This window comes from Diospyros lotus, chromosome 15 (genome assembly GCF_014633365.1).
Source record: "Diospyros lotus cultivar Yz01 chromosome 15, ASM1463336v1, whole genome shotgun sequence".
Taxonomy (NCBI): Eukaryota; Viridiplantae; Streptophyta; class Magnoliopsida; order Ericales; family Ebenaceae; genus Diospyros; species Diospyros lotus.
In genome coordinates this window covers 16,020,541-16,035,718 of record NC_068352.1, presented here as the reverse complement: position 1 = coordinate 16,035,718, position 15,178 = coordinate 16,020,541, and the positions used below count along the sequence as shown (strand labels likewise).

Below are 15,178 nucleotides of genomic sequence, written 5' to 3'. Positions count from 1 at the left end.
CACAAAAATGATAATCCCAATAAAGATAAAATTAAGAAGATATGGAGAGAGACTCAATCCACTTGTGGATCAATTCTTAACAATTATTTCCTATTCAAAGACACAATAAGATAAGACTAATCAAATAAAAAATGATAACAACTGAATAAAAACTAAAAAAGTAAACCTTATCTTCAAATTTCGATATCTTATTTGAATAAGTTTTTTTATTTTTGGTTTTATGACGTGATTGATAACAATATCAAAAAGTTATTATCAATAATATTGAAGAATTATTTACATCAATTAAAATTAATAAGGAAAGGTTGCCCCAATTAATTAATAAGATATGCCTTTTTTAAAATTTAATTAATAGGAACTGGTATTAAATTACCCAATAAATATTTGGAAATAGTAAAAAATTCTATCACAATTATGAGGTACCTCGATGGTAATTTTTTATTAAATAATTATATTCCTTTTTTAAAAAAAAAATATGTATAAAACTTTTGGGCCACGCTTTGTTGGCCAAACACAGTACACCTTATCCGTAGGGTCATCACTTCCAATCGCACCTTATAGAGTCCACCATCCGTTCGATGAATTGTCTAAATGAGTTCTTACTCAGAATTGAAATGAAGCGAGAAGAATGGCGCCCAGTTTTTGCTCTTTGGTCACTACCCCATCAACTCCCATCCCCAAATTCATCTCGGGACGGCCTTAACTTTCCATCCTGGAGACACAATGCAAAACCATGAGAGACGTCAAGAAGATTCATGCTCACCATCTGTCCGTTGAACTGTCTATGTGAGCTTGTTACTCAGAATTGAAATGAACTGAGAAGAATGGCACCTAGTTTTTGCTCTTTGGTTACTGCCCCACCCAATTCCATCTCCAAATTGATCTCGGACCAGCCTTATCTTTCCATGTTGGAGACACAATGCAAAACTATGAGAGACCTCCAAATCATTCACGCCCAACTCATCAAGACAGGCCTGGCCAAGCACCCTCTTGCCGCCAGCCGCGTGCTGGCCTTCTGCGCCACCGGCCCGGCTGCAGATGTGAACTATGCATACTTGGTGTTCACTCAAATCCAAAACCCAAATCTCTTCACTTGGAACACTATCATCAGAGGCTTCTCTAATAGCCCAACCCCACAAATTGCAATCTCTCTTTTCATAGACATGTTGCTCACTTCACCAGTTCAACCTCAAAGGCTCACTTACCCTTCGCTCTTCAAGGCCTATTCCCAACTTGGTCTAGCCCATGATGGAGCTCAGCTCCATGCAAGAATTATCAAACAGGGACTCGAATCGGATCCCTTCACAAGAAACACACTCATACATATGTATGCAAATTGTGGTTTTCTGTCCGAGGCCTGCATTTTATTTGATGAAGATGATGATTGTAATATTGTTGCCTGGAATTTGATGGTAATGGGTCTTGCTAAGAATAGGCAAATCGACGATTCAAGGAGGCTGTTTGATAAGATGCAAACTAAAAATGCTATTTCATGGAATAGCATGATTAGTGGGTACGTTAGGAATGGAAAGTGGGTTGAGGCACTAGACCTTTTCAGACAAATGCAAGTGCAAAATGTACAGCCAAGTGAGTTTACAATGGTGAGCTTGTTGAATGCTTCGGCTCGCCTAGGAGCTCTTGAACAAGGGGAATGGGTTCACGATTATATAAAGAAGAACCATATGGAGTTGAATGTGATTGTCATTACCGCAATTATAGATATGTACTGCAAGTGTGGAAGCATCGACAAGGGCCTTCAAGTATTTGAGGCAGCCCCAGTGAAAGGATTGTCGTGTTGGAACTCGATAATTTTGGGATTAGCAACAAATGGTCGAGCAGAAACAGCACTGCAGTTTTTCTCAAGGCTCAAATCATCGGATCATGAACCAGATGGTGTTAGTTTTATAGGCGTTTTAACAGCATGTAATCACTCGGGTCTGGTTGATGAGGCAAGAAAATATTTCGCCTTAATGACAGAAGAATACAAGATTGAACCATCATTGAAGCACTATGGCTGCTTGGTGGATGCACTAGGCCGGGCAGGGCTGCTCCAAGAAGCAGAAGAGGTTATAAGAAGTATGCCAAGAAGGCCAGATTCTGTCATATGGGGATCTTTACTTTCGGCTTGTTGGAAGCATGGAAATAATGAGATAGGTCAAAGGGTGGCGAAAATTTTGATCGAGTTGGATCCAAGCGAGAGCTCTGGTCATGTGCTGATGTCCAATGCCCATGCAGCATCCGGTGAATTTGAGAAGGCGATCCACGAGAGAGTATTGATGAAGAAGAAGCAGATAGAGAAGCAACCAGGGTGCAGCTTAATTGAAGTTGATGGAGTAGTTCATGAGTTTGTAGCTGGGGGGAAGTTGAGTTCTCAAATCCAGGAGATGTATTTTCCAGTCAATAATGACTTAAGCTCCGTGTTACAAGAAGCAGAGCAGCTTGTTTTTGAATAAAATGTAGCAGCAGCAAGCAGTATTCTCCTCAAGGAATCCAAAATCCAAACAAAATCCATCACTTCCAATTGTTCCAACTTTTCAATATTTAGCATGTATTGAGTGATCTTGGGCTACACTGACACTGGCGTAGGCAATACCACCAGACAACATTGGTTTAGTTTGGATGACAGAGTCCATCCAATGATAAGTGGCATCAAAGTCACTGAAAAATACTATAACGTGGGTTGAAACTTTTACAAGACATCTGCTGATCCTATATCGAATGTGTATTGAGTGAGATTGTAAGGTGTTTGTTGATCTCACATCGAATGTGTATCGAGTAGGGGTAGTTAGCCAACACATTTAGTAGTAATTTCTTTTTAGGTATGTTGAGATATTGATAGATGCACGAGGGGGGTAATTTCTCGTTTCAGCCCTCCCCTTTCTTGAAACAAGAAATAAAAGGGATAAAGGGGAAAATTACCTCATGGCAAAAAAATAAAATTAGTATTTAATTATTTATTTTATTTTTGAAAGTATAGTGTTAGTCCTAATTACACTATTCCTTTTGGAAATTTAGTGTGATGTGATCCATTTCCTATTACTAGATATTTATGATTTTTACTATTATAACCCATTCTTCGAGGGAGTTCTCCCAGAAAAGGCATTCTTTGGAGAGAACTTGTTCTTTCGGAGGAAAAACTCTCTTGGGAGAAGAAGTTTTCCCTAAGAACAATGAGAAGTTCTCCCGGAGAGGTATACTGCAAACCAAAATACACCCAGTCAAGCCATCCTCCTGGGGAAGAACAAAGGAGAACCTTCTCCTAGACAACTTTTGTTAATGTATGCTTTACAATTTAAGAGTTAAGTTGTAAGTGATACATTAAGATGTGATATATTTGTTAAGTAATATATCTAGTTGATTCATGTTCATGTTACATATTGGCAAATTTTGTCTTTTGTATTTATTTATTCATTCAACAATTACTTAAATACAACATGCCTAAAGACAAAGTACTTAGGTTTACATTGTGTAGAAAGAAATTGAGGTGTGGCTTTAATTGTAAGGTCCTTGATACACCTAAGAGTATACCTTAAAAGTCCCTAGTCAAAAGTGTCATTGAGATGGGATATTAATGATGCGAAGAGATCAGTGTGCTATGTCATCACCTTAGGAAGGTGGTAGTTGATCTTACAAATTGTAAGTATTGGATGCTAAAGCTAGTTCATGAGTGCTTGTTGGAGAACAGGTTCACTGGGGACGTGTAGTTGCAAAAGATAATTTCAGCAGATAATGTTGCTGACCCACTAACCAAGGCTACGACTTAGTCACAACTTCGTTAGTATCTTGAGAAGATAGGTATTCGTTACCTGCCGACAGTGATGCACTAGTTTTGTATTTGATGTAAATTAATATTAGTGCAAATGGGAGATTGTTAGTAATATGCCTTAATGCTAGATTTGGATAACGTCTAGCTTATGTGTAATAAATACATATGATATATCTTTTATAAAAGGGAAGTTTTATCATTATTCATTACTTTCCAGTATGTTGTATGAATGAGTCAATGGATTTCCTATTTAAGAGTCTTATTCTTAAAAGATTAAGAATATGTGACGAGATTTTCTCGTCACGAGATTTCTTAAATATTTCCAATCCTTAGATTAGTCTGATGGGGACTCTGATTGATCGATTATGAACTGGCATAGAGTTTACTATCTTGATTGGTATGAGATACTAACAGTTAATGGTGGTGAGTCACATGCCATATGACATGAGGATGTTTCTAGTAAACTTGTGGGTGGGTGTTGGAAAACAATCCACTAAATGTGACATTGATGACTGATCACACGACATTGTGGATAATGATCTTATCATCGAGTTATGATTGTGTAACTAATCCTTAGACTTGAATTGACATGATTACCTTGTGTATTAGTGTGAGGGATATGCTAATGCGCCAAACCATCCAATTGTGAGGTGGAGACATTCATCTATGTGGTTTTATATTACAAGCACATGGAGGCAAGTGCTCAAGGATAGGATTTGTCACCCTTAGTTTGGTGAGGCGAATGTCCTATGTGGTCTACTATTAGTGTGACAGGAAAGTCCTTGGCTAATGCAATATGATTAATTAGGAAAGTGTTTCTTGAGGTGTCATCTAGTCACGTTGATAAGATTTGACACATAATTACTGAGTTTGTGAGTTTATCGTACCATGACTCTCGCTTGGTCAAGACTTTAAGTGACAGAATGACTGTATTACAAACTAATTGTGAATTGTAATAGGCTCACTTGAAGTTTGACTTCATTGCCTTCTATATTGTGTTGGGTCATTGCTAGGTGCTTCCTAGGACTTTTCAAAATGTCACTAGAATATGGAGATTCTCGTGACAAGTCTGTTGGTTCCTAGTGATGGCAAATATATCCCAAGAGGGGGGTGAATTGGGATTTGTTTAAATTTTTGATAATTTAAAACATTGATGGATGGCAGAGATTTTGAAATATAGACTATATGTTTCGAAATAAACCTTTCTATTAAGTAGGTTTCGAAATCTACTATATATGTTTCGGTATAGTAGGTTTCGAAATATACCTTACTGTTATAGCTTGTTTCGAAATATAAATTGAATGTTTTGAAATACACATTTCTGTTTTGCTTGATTCGAAATCTTTTGGCTTGTATTTCAAACTAATGATCTTTGGCAAAGATGATATATATAAATAAGAGTATACCAAAGGTGTTTGTATATCAAAGATATGTTTGTATGTATGTATACAATTAAGCTCAAGAAAACTTGTTTTAGACTTTGATAACAAAACTTCTGAAAGCATGTGCAATAGGCAATAATGATATGCGAAAGCTAAAGAACACTTGCACACAAGATATATAGTAGTTCGGCACCCCGCCTAGTCCACTACCTTCAACTTTACCCACTTGAAGGATTTTCAATCCCAATCACTTTTATTAGTGATCACCATAACAAGGGTTTTACCAAGGTTCACCCTAAAACCTTACAAAGTGAGTTTTTACGGGCTCAACTCAAACCTAGCACCAAGTGAGTTTTTACGGACTTAACTCAAACCTTACACTAAGTGAATTTTAAAGCTAAACTCAAACCTTTGACACAATAAGTTTTAGGCTCAACTCAAACCTTTACACCACAATGAGTTTTAGACTAAATGCCCCCAACCACCACCAATGGTCTAATTTTTGTCTCTACTCTCCATCAACTATAAATAGAGGACTAGTGGCTCATTTAAAGCTCTTAGAAGAATTTATTCTTCAACTACCAAGTGATCAAGAGCTTTCATTGTGTTTAAATTTATATTCTCTCACTTTTATTAGTAAGGCTTTTGTTGTATTCATTGTTTCATCATTCCAAAGCCTTGTATTTTATTGAGAGAACTTGAAACTAAGAGGTAAAACTCTTATAATCTCTCTTTCAAATTTGTATTGAATTTCCTAGCAAGAGCTAGAGGGCTTACATTGTGTGTAGGAGGTTGTATTGCCTAGTTTTTGGACTAGAGGACCTAATTGGTTCAAGAAGGGAGTTTAGTGGATTAATTTCAAAATCTTTAGTGAGAAGCTAAGGTAGTGGACTAGGCTTGGTTAAGCCGAACTACTATAATTCTTGGTGTTCTTGTGCTCTTTAATTTCTTTCCATTTTAAAGCATACATTCATTTCCTATTAGTTCCACACATTAATCTTTCATCGAAAAAGTTTTCAAATTTCTCAAGTTTTGCAAGCCACTATAAAAATAATCCAATTCACCCCCCTCTTGGTGTGTGCCATTGCAGTTGCATTCTATCAATTGGTATCAAAGCAGGTTCCCACTATTTTTGTTTAGGTTTAATCACCTAGGGACAAGATCCACACAACGACACACTTTGCTAGCTCTTCCCAACATGAAAGTCAAAGCACTACACGTCCACCCTATTTTGATGGTACTAACTTTAATTATTGGAAAGCCAGAATGCACATCTATCTTATGCAGGACACAAGCCTTATGCAAGTTATTAAGAAAGGAGTCGTTTTGGCCGATATGGAAAAAATGGAGAAGTGGACAGTTGAAGAAAGAATGAATATTGAGACAAATGCAAAGGTGATGAACACTTTGATTTGTGCACTTTACCCTGAGGAGTTCAACCAGATATCAACAAGCAAGACTGTTAAAGAGATTTGGGACAAACTAAAGGTAACTCATGAAGGTACAAATTAGGTAAAGGAAATGAAAATTAATTTACTTATTCATCATTATGAATTATTCTCTATGAAAGAAAATAAAACTATTAAGGATATGTATACTAGATTCAATAATATAGTCTCTACCTTAGAATCTCTAGGAAAAATCTATACCAATGGTGAAAAGGTTAGAAAAATATTAAGGAGTCTACCTAGATCTTGGGATCCAAAAGTTACAACTATAATAGAAGCAAAGGATCTAGATAATCTTCCATTTGAAAATCTATTAGCCTCTTTAATGACTCATGAAATCATGATGAAAAGAAATGATGAAGATGAGTTAAAGAAAAATAAGAATGTTGTCTTTAAAGTGGAAATTGAGAATAAAGATTCACAAGATAGTGAAGATGATGATTTTTCTTTATTAGCTAGAAAATTTAGAAAATTCATGAAACAAGGTAAATTCTATTGTATCATATTTTTTGATATATGAGAAAAATGATTTGATGAAAAACCTATCTTAACATAAAAAATCTTTTAGGTTAATATCATATTTTGAAATTAGCATTTTATATTCCGAAACATGTATGAAAAGTTTTGGCGCGAATATTCAAATGTTTGAAAAATCTAAAGTTCATGCATCATGTTTCGAAACCTATGTTTCATGTTTCGAAACATTATTAAACCATGTTTCTGTTCTTGTTTCGAAACTCCTTCAAATAAGTTTCAAATGTTTTTCTAAGTGTGCATGTTGTATTTCAAATCATCTATGAGATTTAAGCATATGTTTCAAAACCTACATTGTATGTTTCGAAACCTCCGTCTCTGTCAATAGATCAGTTATAAAAAAAAAAAATCGAGATGCTTTTGTTTTTCATTTTTTTTTACATCCAAAAGTTTTTCAAGAGCTTTTAATCTCCATGTTCTGAGATTTAAAATTCAAATTTGAAAGTGGAGAGCAAAACAAAATCATAGTAAGCATAAAGCATTGTCTCTTACTCATTCTGTCTTTTAAGTGTAAGTCCAGCTGTAAAGGTTGGATGTTTCGAAACATATGTTGTATGTTTCGAAACCATAGTGTAAAATTGTGTTGTTTCGAAATCAATAAGCTATGTTTCGAAACCTTATTTTATATCTCGTCTCTAACGGCTATAAATTAGTGAAACGTCTATAAATAAGCTGGTGCTTGAAGACAAGAGACACCTCTCTGAATATACACACACACTCAAGATACAAGATATACATACACACGCACAAGGGAACGAAATTATTTTTGACAAGGTCTGAAAGAAGATTCATACAAACAATCCTTGAGGTGCATTGTGGTGTGAAAAGGAGAAGCAAGATGAATTTGAAATCTCATCTCTCCAGCTCTCCTTACCTCAAACCAAGAGGTTTTTTCAGCCATTTGGTAAGGCAATTTATTGCTTTCAATTTGTTGGGCTGTAAAGATAAGTTTTATCTATCTTGTTATTAGTTGTAAGGTTTGAGTTGAGCCTCAAAACTTATTGTGGTGTAAGGTTTGAATTGAGCCTCAAAACTCAGTGTGTCAAGGGTTGAGTTGAGTTACGAAACTCATTGTGTAAGGTTTTAGGGTGAACCGTGGTAAAACCCTTGTTGTGGTTGATCACTAGTGAAAGTGATTGTGGTTGAAAATTCTTCAAGTGGAAGCTTGAAGGTAGTGGACTAGGCGGAGTGCCGAACCACTATAAATCTCTTGTGCTCTTGCTTTACTATTTTACTTGCTTATTCTCACTATTCATGCTTTCAAAAGAATCATTTTCAAAAACTAAAAGTTTTGAAATTAGCAAAATAGAAAGGAAGGTTTCAAAACATATATAGTAGGTTTTGAAACCTACTTAACAGAAAGGTTAATTTCGAAACATACTCCTTTATTTTTCGAAACAAAGTGTTCTGCAAGCAATCAGTCTTTAATCTATTGAAGAATTTACCCCTAATCCCAATTCACCCCCTCTTGGAATATATTCGCCATCATTTGGGACTGACAATTGGTATCAAAATGAGGTCTCTAAGTGTTTTGCAGGTTTAACCACCCCAGAGCAATGATTCAAATGGTATTCAACATCGACTTCAAGTTGGAAGGACAAAACACCTCAAGGCCACCTTATTTCGATGGTTCAAACTACACCTATTGGAAAACAAGAATGAGGTATTTCTTGATGCAAAGTACTGAGTTATATGCATGCATATCTAGAACTATTACTGTTGTGGGTTAGTTCGCCTCTATCTTCGCCACAAGCTTTTGCCACTAGCTTCGCCACAAGCTTTTGCCACTAGCTTCGCCACAAGCTTTTTGCCACTAGCTTCGCCACGAGGTTTTGCCGCTAGCTTTACCACAAGCTTCGCCACGAGATTTTGCCTTTAGCTTCGCCATAAACTTTTGCCACTAGCCTCGCCATTAGCCTCGCCACTAGCTTCGCCATGAGGTTTTACCACTAGTTTCGCCACAAGGTTTTGCCTCTAATTTCGCCACTAGCCTTTGCCACTAGCTTCGCCACGAGACTTGGCCTTCGCTACTAGGTTCGCCGCAAGACTTTTCCTTTGCCGCTAGGTCCGCCACAAGGATTTGGCCTTGTTAGTGTTAAGAAAATGGGTTAGAAGGCTCGCGGGAATCTTCCCCACGAAGACCCTCCGATGCCAAAGTCAGTCTCAAATCCCAATGACTATTCACGAAAACAGTAAATGTGCATTCAAAGTGTCTAGATCTTACCAAAAATTGGAAGTCCTTTTCAATGTCTTATAGCTGGGTATTTATAGGGCACAATTCTCAAGGATACTTGGTGCTAACACGTGTCGCTTGTTGAATGAAACATGTATGAGATGTGTGGTTATAATCAAGTCTTTGATGCAAGGACTTACCATAAGGCTTGCCGCAAGGTTTTGCCATTGTCATAAGGTTTCGCCGCAAGGTTTTGCCTTCGCCACAAGGTCTCGCCACAAGGTTTTGCCTTCTCCACAAGGTCTCGCCGCAAGGTTTTACCTCCTCCACAAGGTCTCATCGCAAGGTTTTGCCTTTGCCACAAGGTCTCGCCGTGAGATTTTGCCTTCACCACAAGGTCTCGTCGCGAGATTTTACCTTTGCCACAAGGTCTCGCCACAAGGTTTTAACTCCGCCATAAGGTATCGCTGCGAGGTTTTTCCTTTGCCACAAGATCTCGCTGCAAGGTTTTACCTCCACCACAAGGTCTCGCTGCAAGGTTTTGCCTTCGCTACAAGGTCTCACCGCGAGGTTTTGCATTTGTCACAAGGTCTCACCGCAAGGTTTTACCTCCGCCACAAGGTCTCACCGTGAGGTTTTGCCTTTGCCACAAGGTTTTACCTCCGCTATAAGATCTCGCTGCGAGGTTTTGCCTTTGCCACAAGGGGGCTCGCGGCACATTTCCGCAAAGCTACTGCCGCAAAGGGGGCTCGCAAAGCCCTTGCCGCAAATGGGCTTGTGGTACACTATCGCGAGCGTTTTTATTTTTTCTTTAAAAATTCTCATTTTTTCTCAACCTATTTTCCATGGCACAACAATTACTTTACCGGAACCACCTATTGAATCTTGGAGTGAACAATAAAAACACATTAATGAAACAAATGATAGAGCTGTCAATATATTACATTGTACATTAAATCCAATTGAATTTAATAGAGTCATTTCATGTACCACGACAAAAGGAATTTGGGATCACTTGAAGTAACACATGAAGGAACCAAGAAAGTAAAAAGCACTAAAATTGCAATTCTTACTAGTGAATATCGGAATTCCATAATGAATGCTAGTGAATCCATTAAAGAAATGTTCACAAGGTTTAACGACATTGTAACAAACTTATAAGCTTTGGGAAAAACAATAACCACTGAAGAAAAGGTTCAAAAGATCTTAGGAAGCCTACCATCTAATTGGGAACCTAAAGTCAGAGCTATAGAAGAAGCTAAAGACACATCTATACTTACAATGGATGATCTATTAGGCTCACTGTTATCTCATGAGATTAAGTTAAATAGAAAAGAGTCTAACGAGCTAAAAATGAAATCCTTAGCAAATAGGCTAAAGAAGAAGATGAAAGTGAAACAAGTGATGAAGATTAAGACCTTTCTTTACTCACAAAACGCTTTAACAAGCTCATAAGGAAAGGAAAATTCCCTAAAAGAAAAATATATGACAATAAGAAGTTTTCTAAAGATACTCCTTATGAAATAAAATGTTTTAAGTGTAAGAAACCAGAACACATCAAGGCAGATTGCCCACAATACAAAAAGCTAAAAAAGAACAAGAAAAAGAAATCATTAGCTACATGGAATGAAGAAGAGTCCCTCTCCTCTGATTCAAGTCAACAAGAAAAGGATGCAAACTTTTTCCTTATGGCACAAGAAGAAAAAGAGGTAAGTTTGTGCTCATCTAGTAGTAATTCTCTTTCATTTGATTCTTTGCAAGATGAATACAATTTACTATTAGAAACATATAACAAGATTCTAGCTAAAAATAAAGTTATGAAAAATCTCTTAACAATCAAAGAAAAAGAGTGCAATGATCGTTAGATTACCTATGATGACTTAGAGAAAATCATTGAACAAAAGGATAAAGAAAGTGAAAATTTGAAGATCAGATTTTCAGAATTAGAAAAGGAAAAAAATGACTTATTAGACTCATTTGAAAAACTATTAGAAGGAAAGAAAAAGTTAGAAATGATTTTGGGAAATCAAAAATTATTTGGAGATAAAAGAGGGTTAGGATATACGAACGATGCACCATCTACCTCAACAACAAAGTTCGTTAAGGGAAAGATTTTGAACAAGCCACCATCATTTAAAAAATATATTGTCTAGCATAATCAAAGTTTCTATAGAAAAACAAGTTTAACTTGTCATTACTATAACAAGAAGGGACATCATATCAAGCAATGTTTTTATAGAAACAATGCTCATAGATTAGATTTGACTTGGATTCCAAAAGCTAAAGATGATTTGATTGCTAACATTGTTGGACCCAAGAAGGTTTGGGTACCAAAAGTACCAATGTGATGTATTTCTTGTAGGTAAGCTTGGCATTCTAGGAAGGAAAGAAGAAGTGGTATCTCGATAGTGGATACACCAAGCATATGACAGGAGACAAGGATCAATTCGTCTCTCTCACCTACAAAGAAAGAGGTAATGTTATCTATGGAGACAACTCAAAAGGTAAAATCCTTGGCTATGGCACAGTTGGTTTAAGTAGAACAAAAGTTGAAAATGTATGCCAAGTTGAAGGTCTAAAACACAACTTGCTAAGCATAAGTCAATTATGTGATAAAGGACATAAAGTTATTTTTAAATCAAGCAAATGTAAAGTCTATGATTTGAAATCAAATGAACTTATTTTTTCTAGAAATAGACATGGAAATTTATATGTTATTTGGATTGATGATGGTGTACTTAAACATGAAAATTGCTTGATTGCATCAAATTCAAATTTGTTTTGGTTATGGCATAAGAAACTAGGTCATGCAAGCATGAGCTTAATTGACAAATTGGCTAGAAAACATCTAGTTAGAGTCTTGCCAAATATAAACTTTAAAAATGATCATGTGTGTGATACTTGTATGAAAGGAAAACAAATTAGATCTTCATTTAAACCCATAAATTCAATTAGCACAGCTAGACCTCTAGAAATGCTTCATCTAGATTTGTTTGGTCCTATGAGAACTCAAAGTTTAGGAGGAAAATTCTATACCCTAGTCATAGTAGATGACTTTTCAAGGTTTGCATGGGTGTTATTTTTAGGAAATAAAAATGATGCCTTTAAAGCATTCTCTAGATTGTGCAAAAGACTTCAAAATGAACAAGAATTAAAAATAAAGCAAATAAGGAGTGATCATGGTGGATAATTTGAAAATCAAGAATTTCAAACCTATTGTGAGGAAAATGGAATTCACCATAACTTCTCCGTCTCTAGAATCCCTCAACAAAATGGTGTCATTGAAAAAGAATAGAATTCTTATAGAAATGTCTAGAACCATGTTGCTAGAAAATAATTTGCCAAAATACTTTTGGGTTGAAGCTGTAAATACAGCTTACTATGTTCTTAATAGAGTATCAATAAGACCGATCATTAAAAGAACTCCATATGAGCTATATAAACACAAAAAACCAAATATCTCTCATTTCCATCACTTTGGGTGCAAATGTTTTATTCTAAATAATGGTAAAGATAACTTAGGAAAATTCGATGCCAAAAGTGATGAAGACATATTTATAAGTTATTCATCTCAAAGCAAAACTTATCGAGTATTTAATAAAAGAACGTTGTTTATAGAAGAATCAATTTATGTAGTGTTTGATGACAAACCAATAATAAGCAAAAATGATGATGATCTAGAAGACATTCCAAATAAGATGAATCAAATTCAAATAAATAAAGAAAAAGATCAAAGCAATAACCAAGATTCAAAAAATCCAAAAGAAATTTCATTTCCAAGAGAAAGAAATTATGTTAAAGAAAATGAAATCTTAGGAGATCCTAGCAAAGGAGTATCAACTAGATATTTCCTTAGATTAAATACCAATCTAGTTCTAATCTCTCAAATTGAACCCAAAAATGTTCAAGAAGCTGTAAATGATGATGAATGGGTTAAGGTTATGTAAGATGAGCTAAACCAATTTGAAAAGAATGACGTTTGGTGTCTTGTACCTGAACCATCAGATCATACGATCATAGGAACTAAGTGGATCTTTAGAAACAAGCTTGATGATAGTGGAAATGTCATTAGAAATAAAGCTTGATTAGTGGATATAGTCAAGAAGAGGGTATTAACTATGATGAAACCTATGCTCCAGTATCAAGATTGGAAGCTATAAGAATCCTATTATCTCTCTCATGTTACAAGAACTTTACTCTATATCAAATGGATGTTAAAAGTGTATTCTTAAATGGTTTCATTTCGGAGCAAGTGTTTCTAAAACAACCACCCGATTTTGAAGATCCAAAATATCCAAATCATGTATACAAGCTTAGTAAAGCCCTATATTTCTTAAAACAAACTCCTAGAACGTGGCATGAAATGGTAAGTTTCTTACAGAAAATGGATTTCAAAGAAATAAGTTTGACACAACACTTTTCATTAGGAAGAAAAGAAATGATATGTTAATTGTCCAGATTTATGTTGATGACATTATTTTTGGATCATCAAATCTTAATTTGTGTGAAGAGTTTGCCTCAATAATGCAAAATGAATTTGAAATGAGCATAATGGGAGAATTAACATAATTCTTAGGTCTTCAAATTAGGCAAACATCTCAAGCAATTTATTTAAGTCAAGCTAAGTATGTAAAAGAAATCTTAGCCAAATTTGTAATGAAAGACTATAAGCCTATATCAACCCCCATGAGTACATCAAGTTCCATTGATAAAGATGAGAAAGGAAAATTAGTGGATCAAAAGTTATATAGAGGAATCATTGGCTCTTTGCTATATCTAACTGCCTTTAGACCTGACATTGTGTTTAGTGTTGGTATATGTGCTAGTTATCAAGCCGACCCAAAAGAGTCCCACTTGAAAGCCACTAAAAGAATCTTAAGATATATTAAAGGTTCTCAAAATTTAGGCCTATTCTATCCAAAATCAAAAACATTTGAACTTACAGCCTATACCGATGCTGATTATGGAGGATGCAAAATTGATAGAAAGAATACAAGTGGAATATGCCACTGTCTAGGAAACTCTTTAGTAACTTGGGCTAGCAAGAAGCAAAATACCGTTGCCCTATTCTCAACTGAAGTTGAATATGTGGAAGCTAGTCTATGTTGCACACAAGTTCTTTGGATTAAGCATCAACTAGAGGATTATGGCATTCATCTAGAGAAAATACCAATCAAGTGTGATAACACGAGTACAATAACTCTATCCAAAAATCTTGTATTCCATGCAAAAACCAAGCATATTGAAATCAAACATCATCTATTAAGAGATCATGTTAAAAAAGAAGATATCACTTTAGAATTCATAGATATAAATAATCAAGTAGCTGATATTTTTACCAAACCATTGGAGAGTGCAAAGTTTATCACTTTAGATCTTGCCTTAATTTGTTGGAGATCAAATTATAGATAAATTTCTATCAAAATTTGAGTCTAAGTGTTTTTATCTAAAGAAGTTTCGAAGCATCAGTATCAAGTTTCGAAACATGTCCTACCCGAGAATATCTTGTTTCAAAACATCATAACATTCTATTTTGAAACACAATTTTCAGAGAGTTTTATTTCAAAATATGTTGTTCCATGTTTCGAAACATGATTTCCAGAGAGCTTTATTTTGAAACATATTGCTTTCTGTTTCAAAACCTCATCTCCAGAGAGGAATGTTTCGAAACATATGAGTCATGTTTCAAAACCTAATGTCGGGATTATAAATACCCGAGACTCTTCGACTTTTCATGTCTTCCAGGTTCACTTGTTTATTTCGAACCCTAAGGTCCGAAACTCCTCTCTCTTTTGCTCTCACTCGAAATCTCTCTAAAATATTCAAGTTTTCTCCTCAAATCAATCATGGTTAGATCGAAGCAATCCATGGGAAA

General features: G+C 35.5%; 1 protein-coding gene across 1 annotated transcript; it reads left to right on the top strand.

The window, feature by feature from the left end:
* The first annotated feature begins 516 nt into the window (after positions 1-516).
* LOC127791477 (pentatricopeptide repeat-containing protein At2g42920, chloroplastic) lies at positions 517-3,212 on the top strand. The gene has a single exon (XM_052321378.1). It carries the CDS (start codon positions 825-827, stop codon positions 2,451-2,453), a length of 1,629 nt encoding a protein of 542 aa, XP_052177338.1. The 5' UTR covers positions 517-824; the 3' UTR covers positions 2,454-3,212.
* Positions 3,213-15,178: the final 11,966 nt, after the last annotated feature.

Excerpts from the sequence above, each read along its gene's own strand:
- LOC127791477 (XM_052321378.1), top strand. The coding sequence starts at position 825 with ATGGCACCTAGTTTTTGCTCTTTGGTTACTGCCCCACCCAATTCCATC.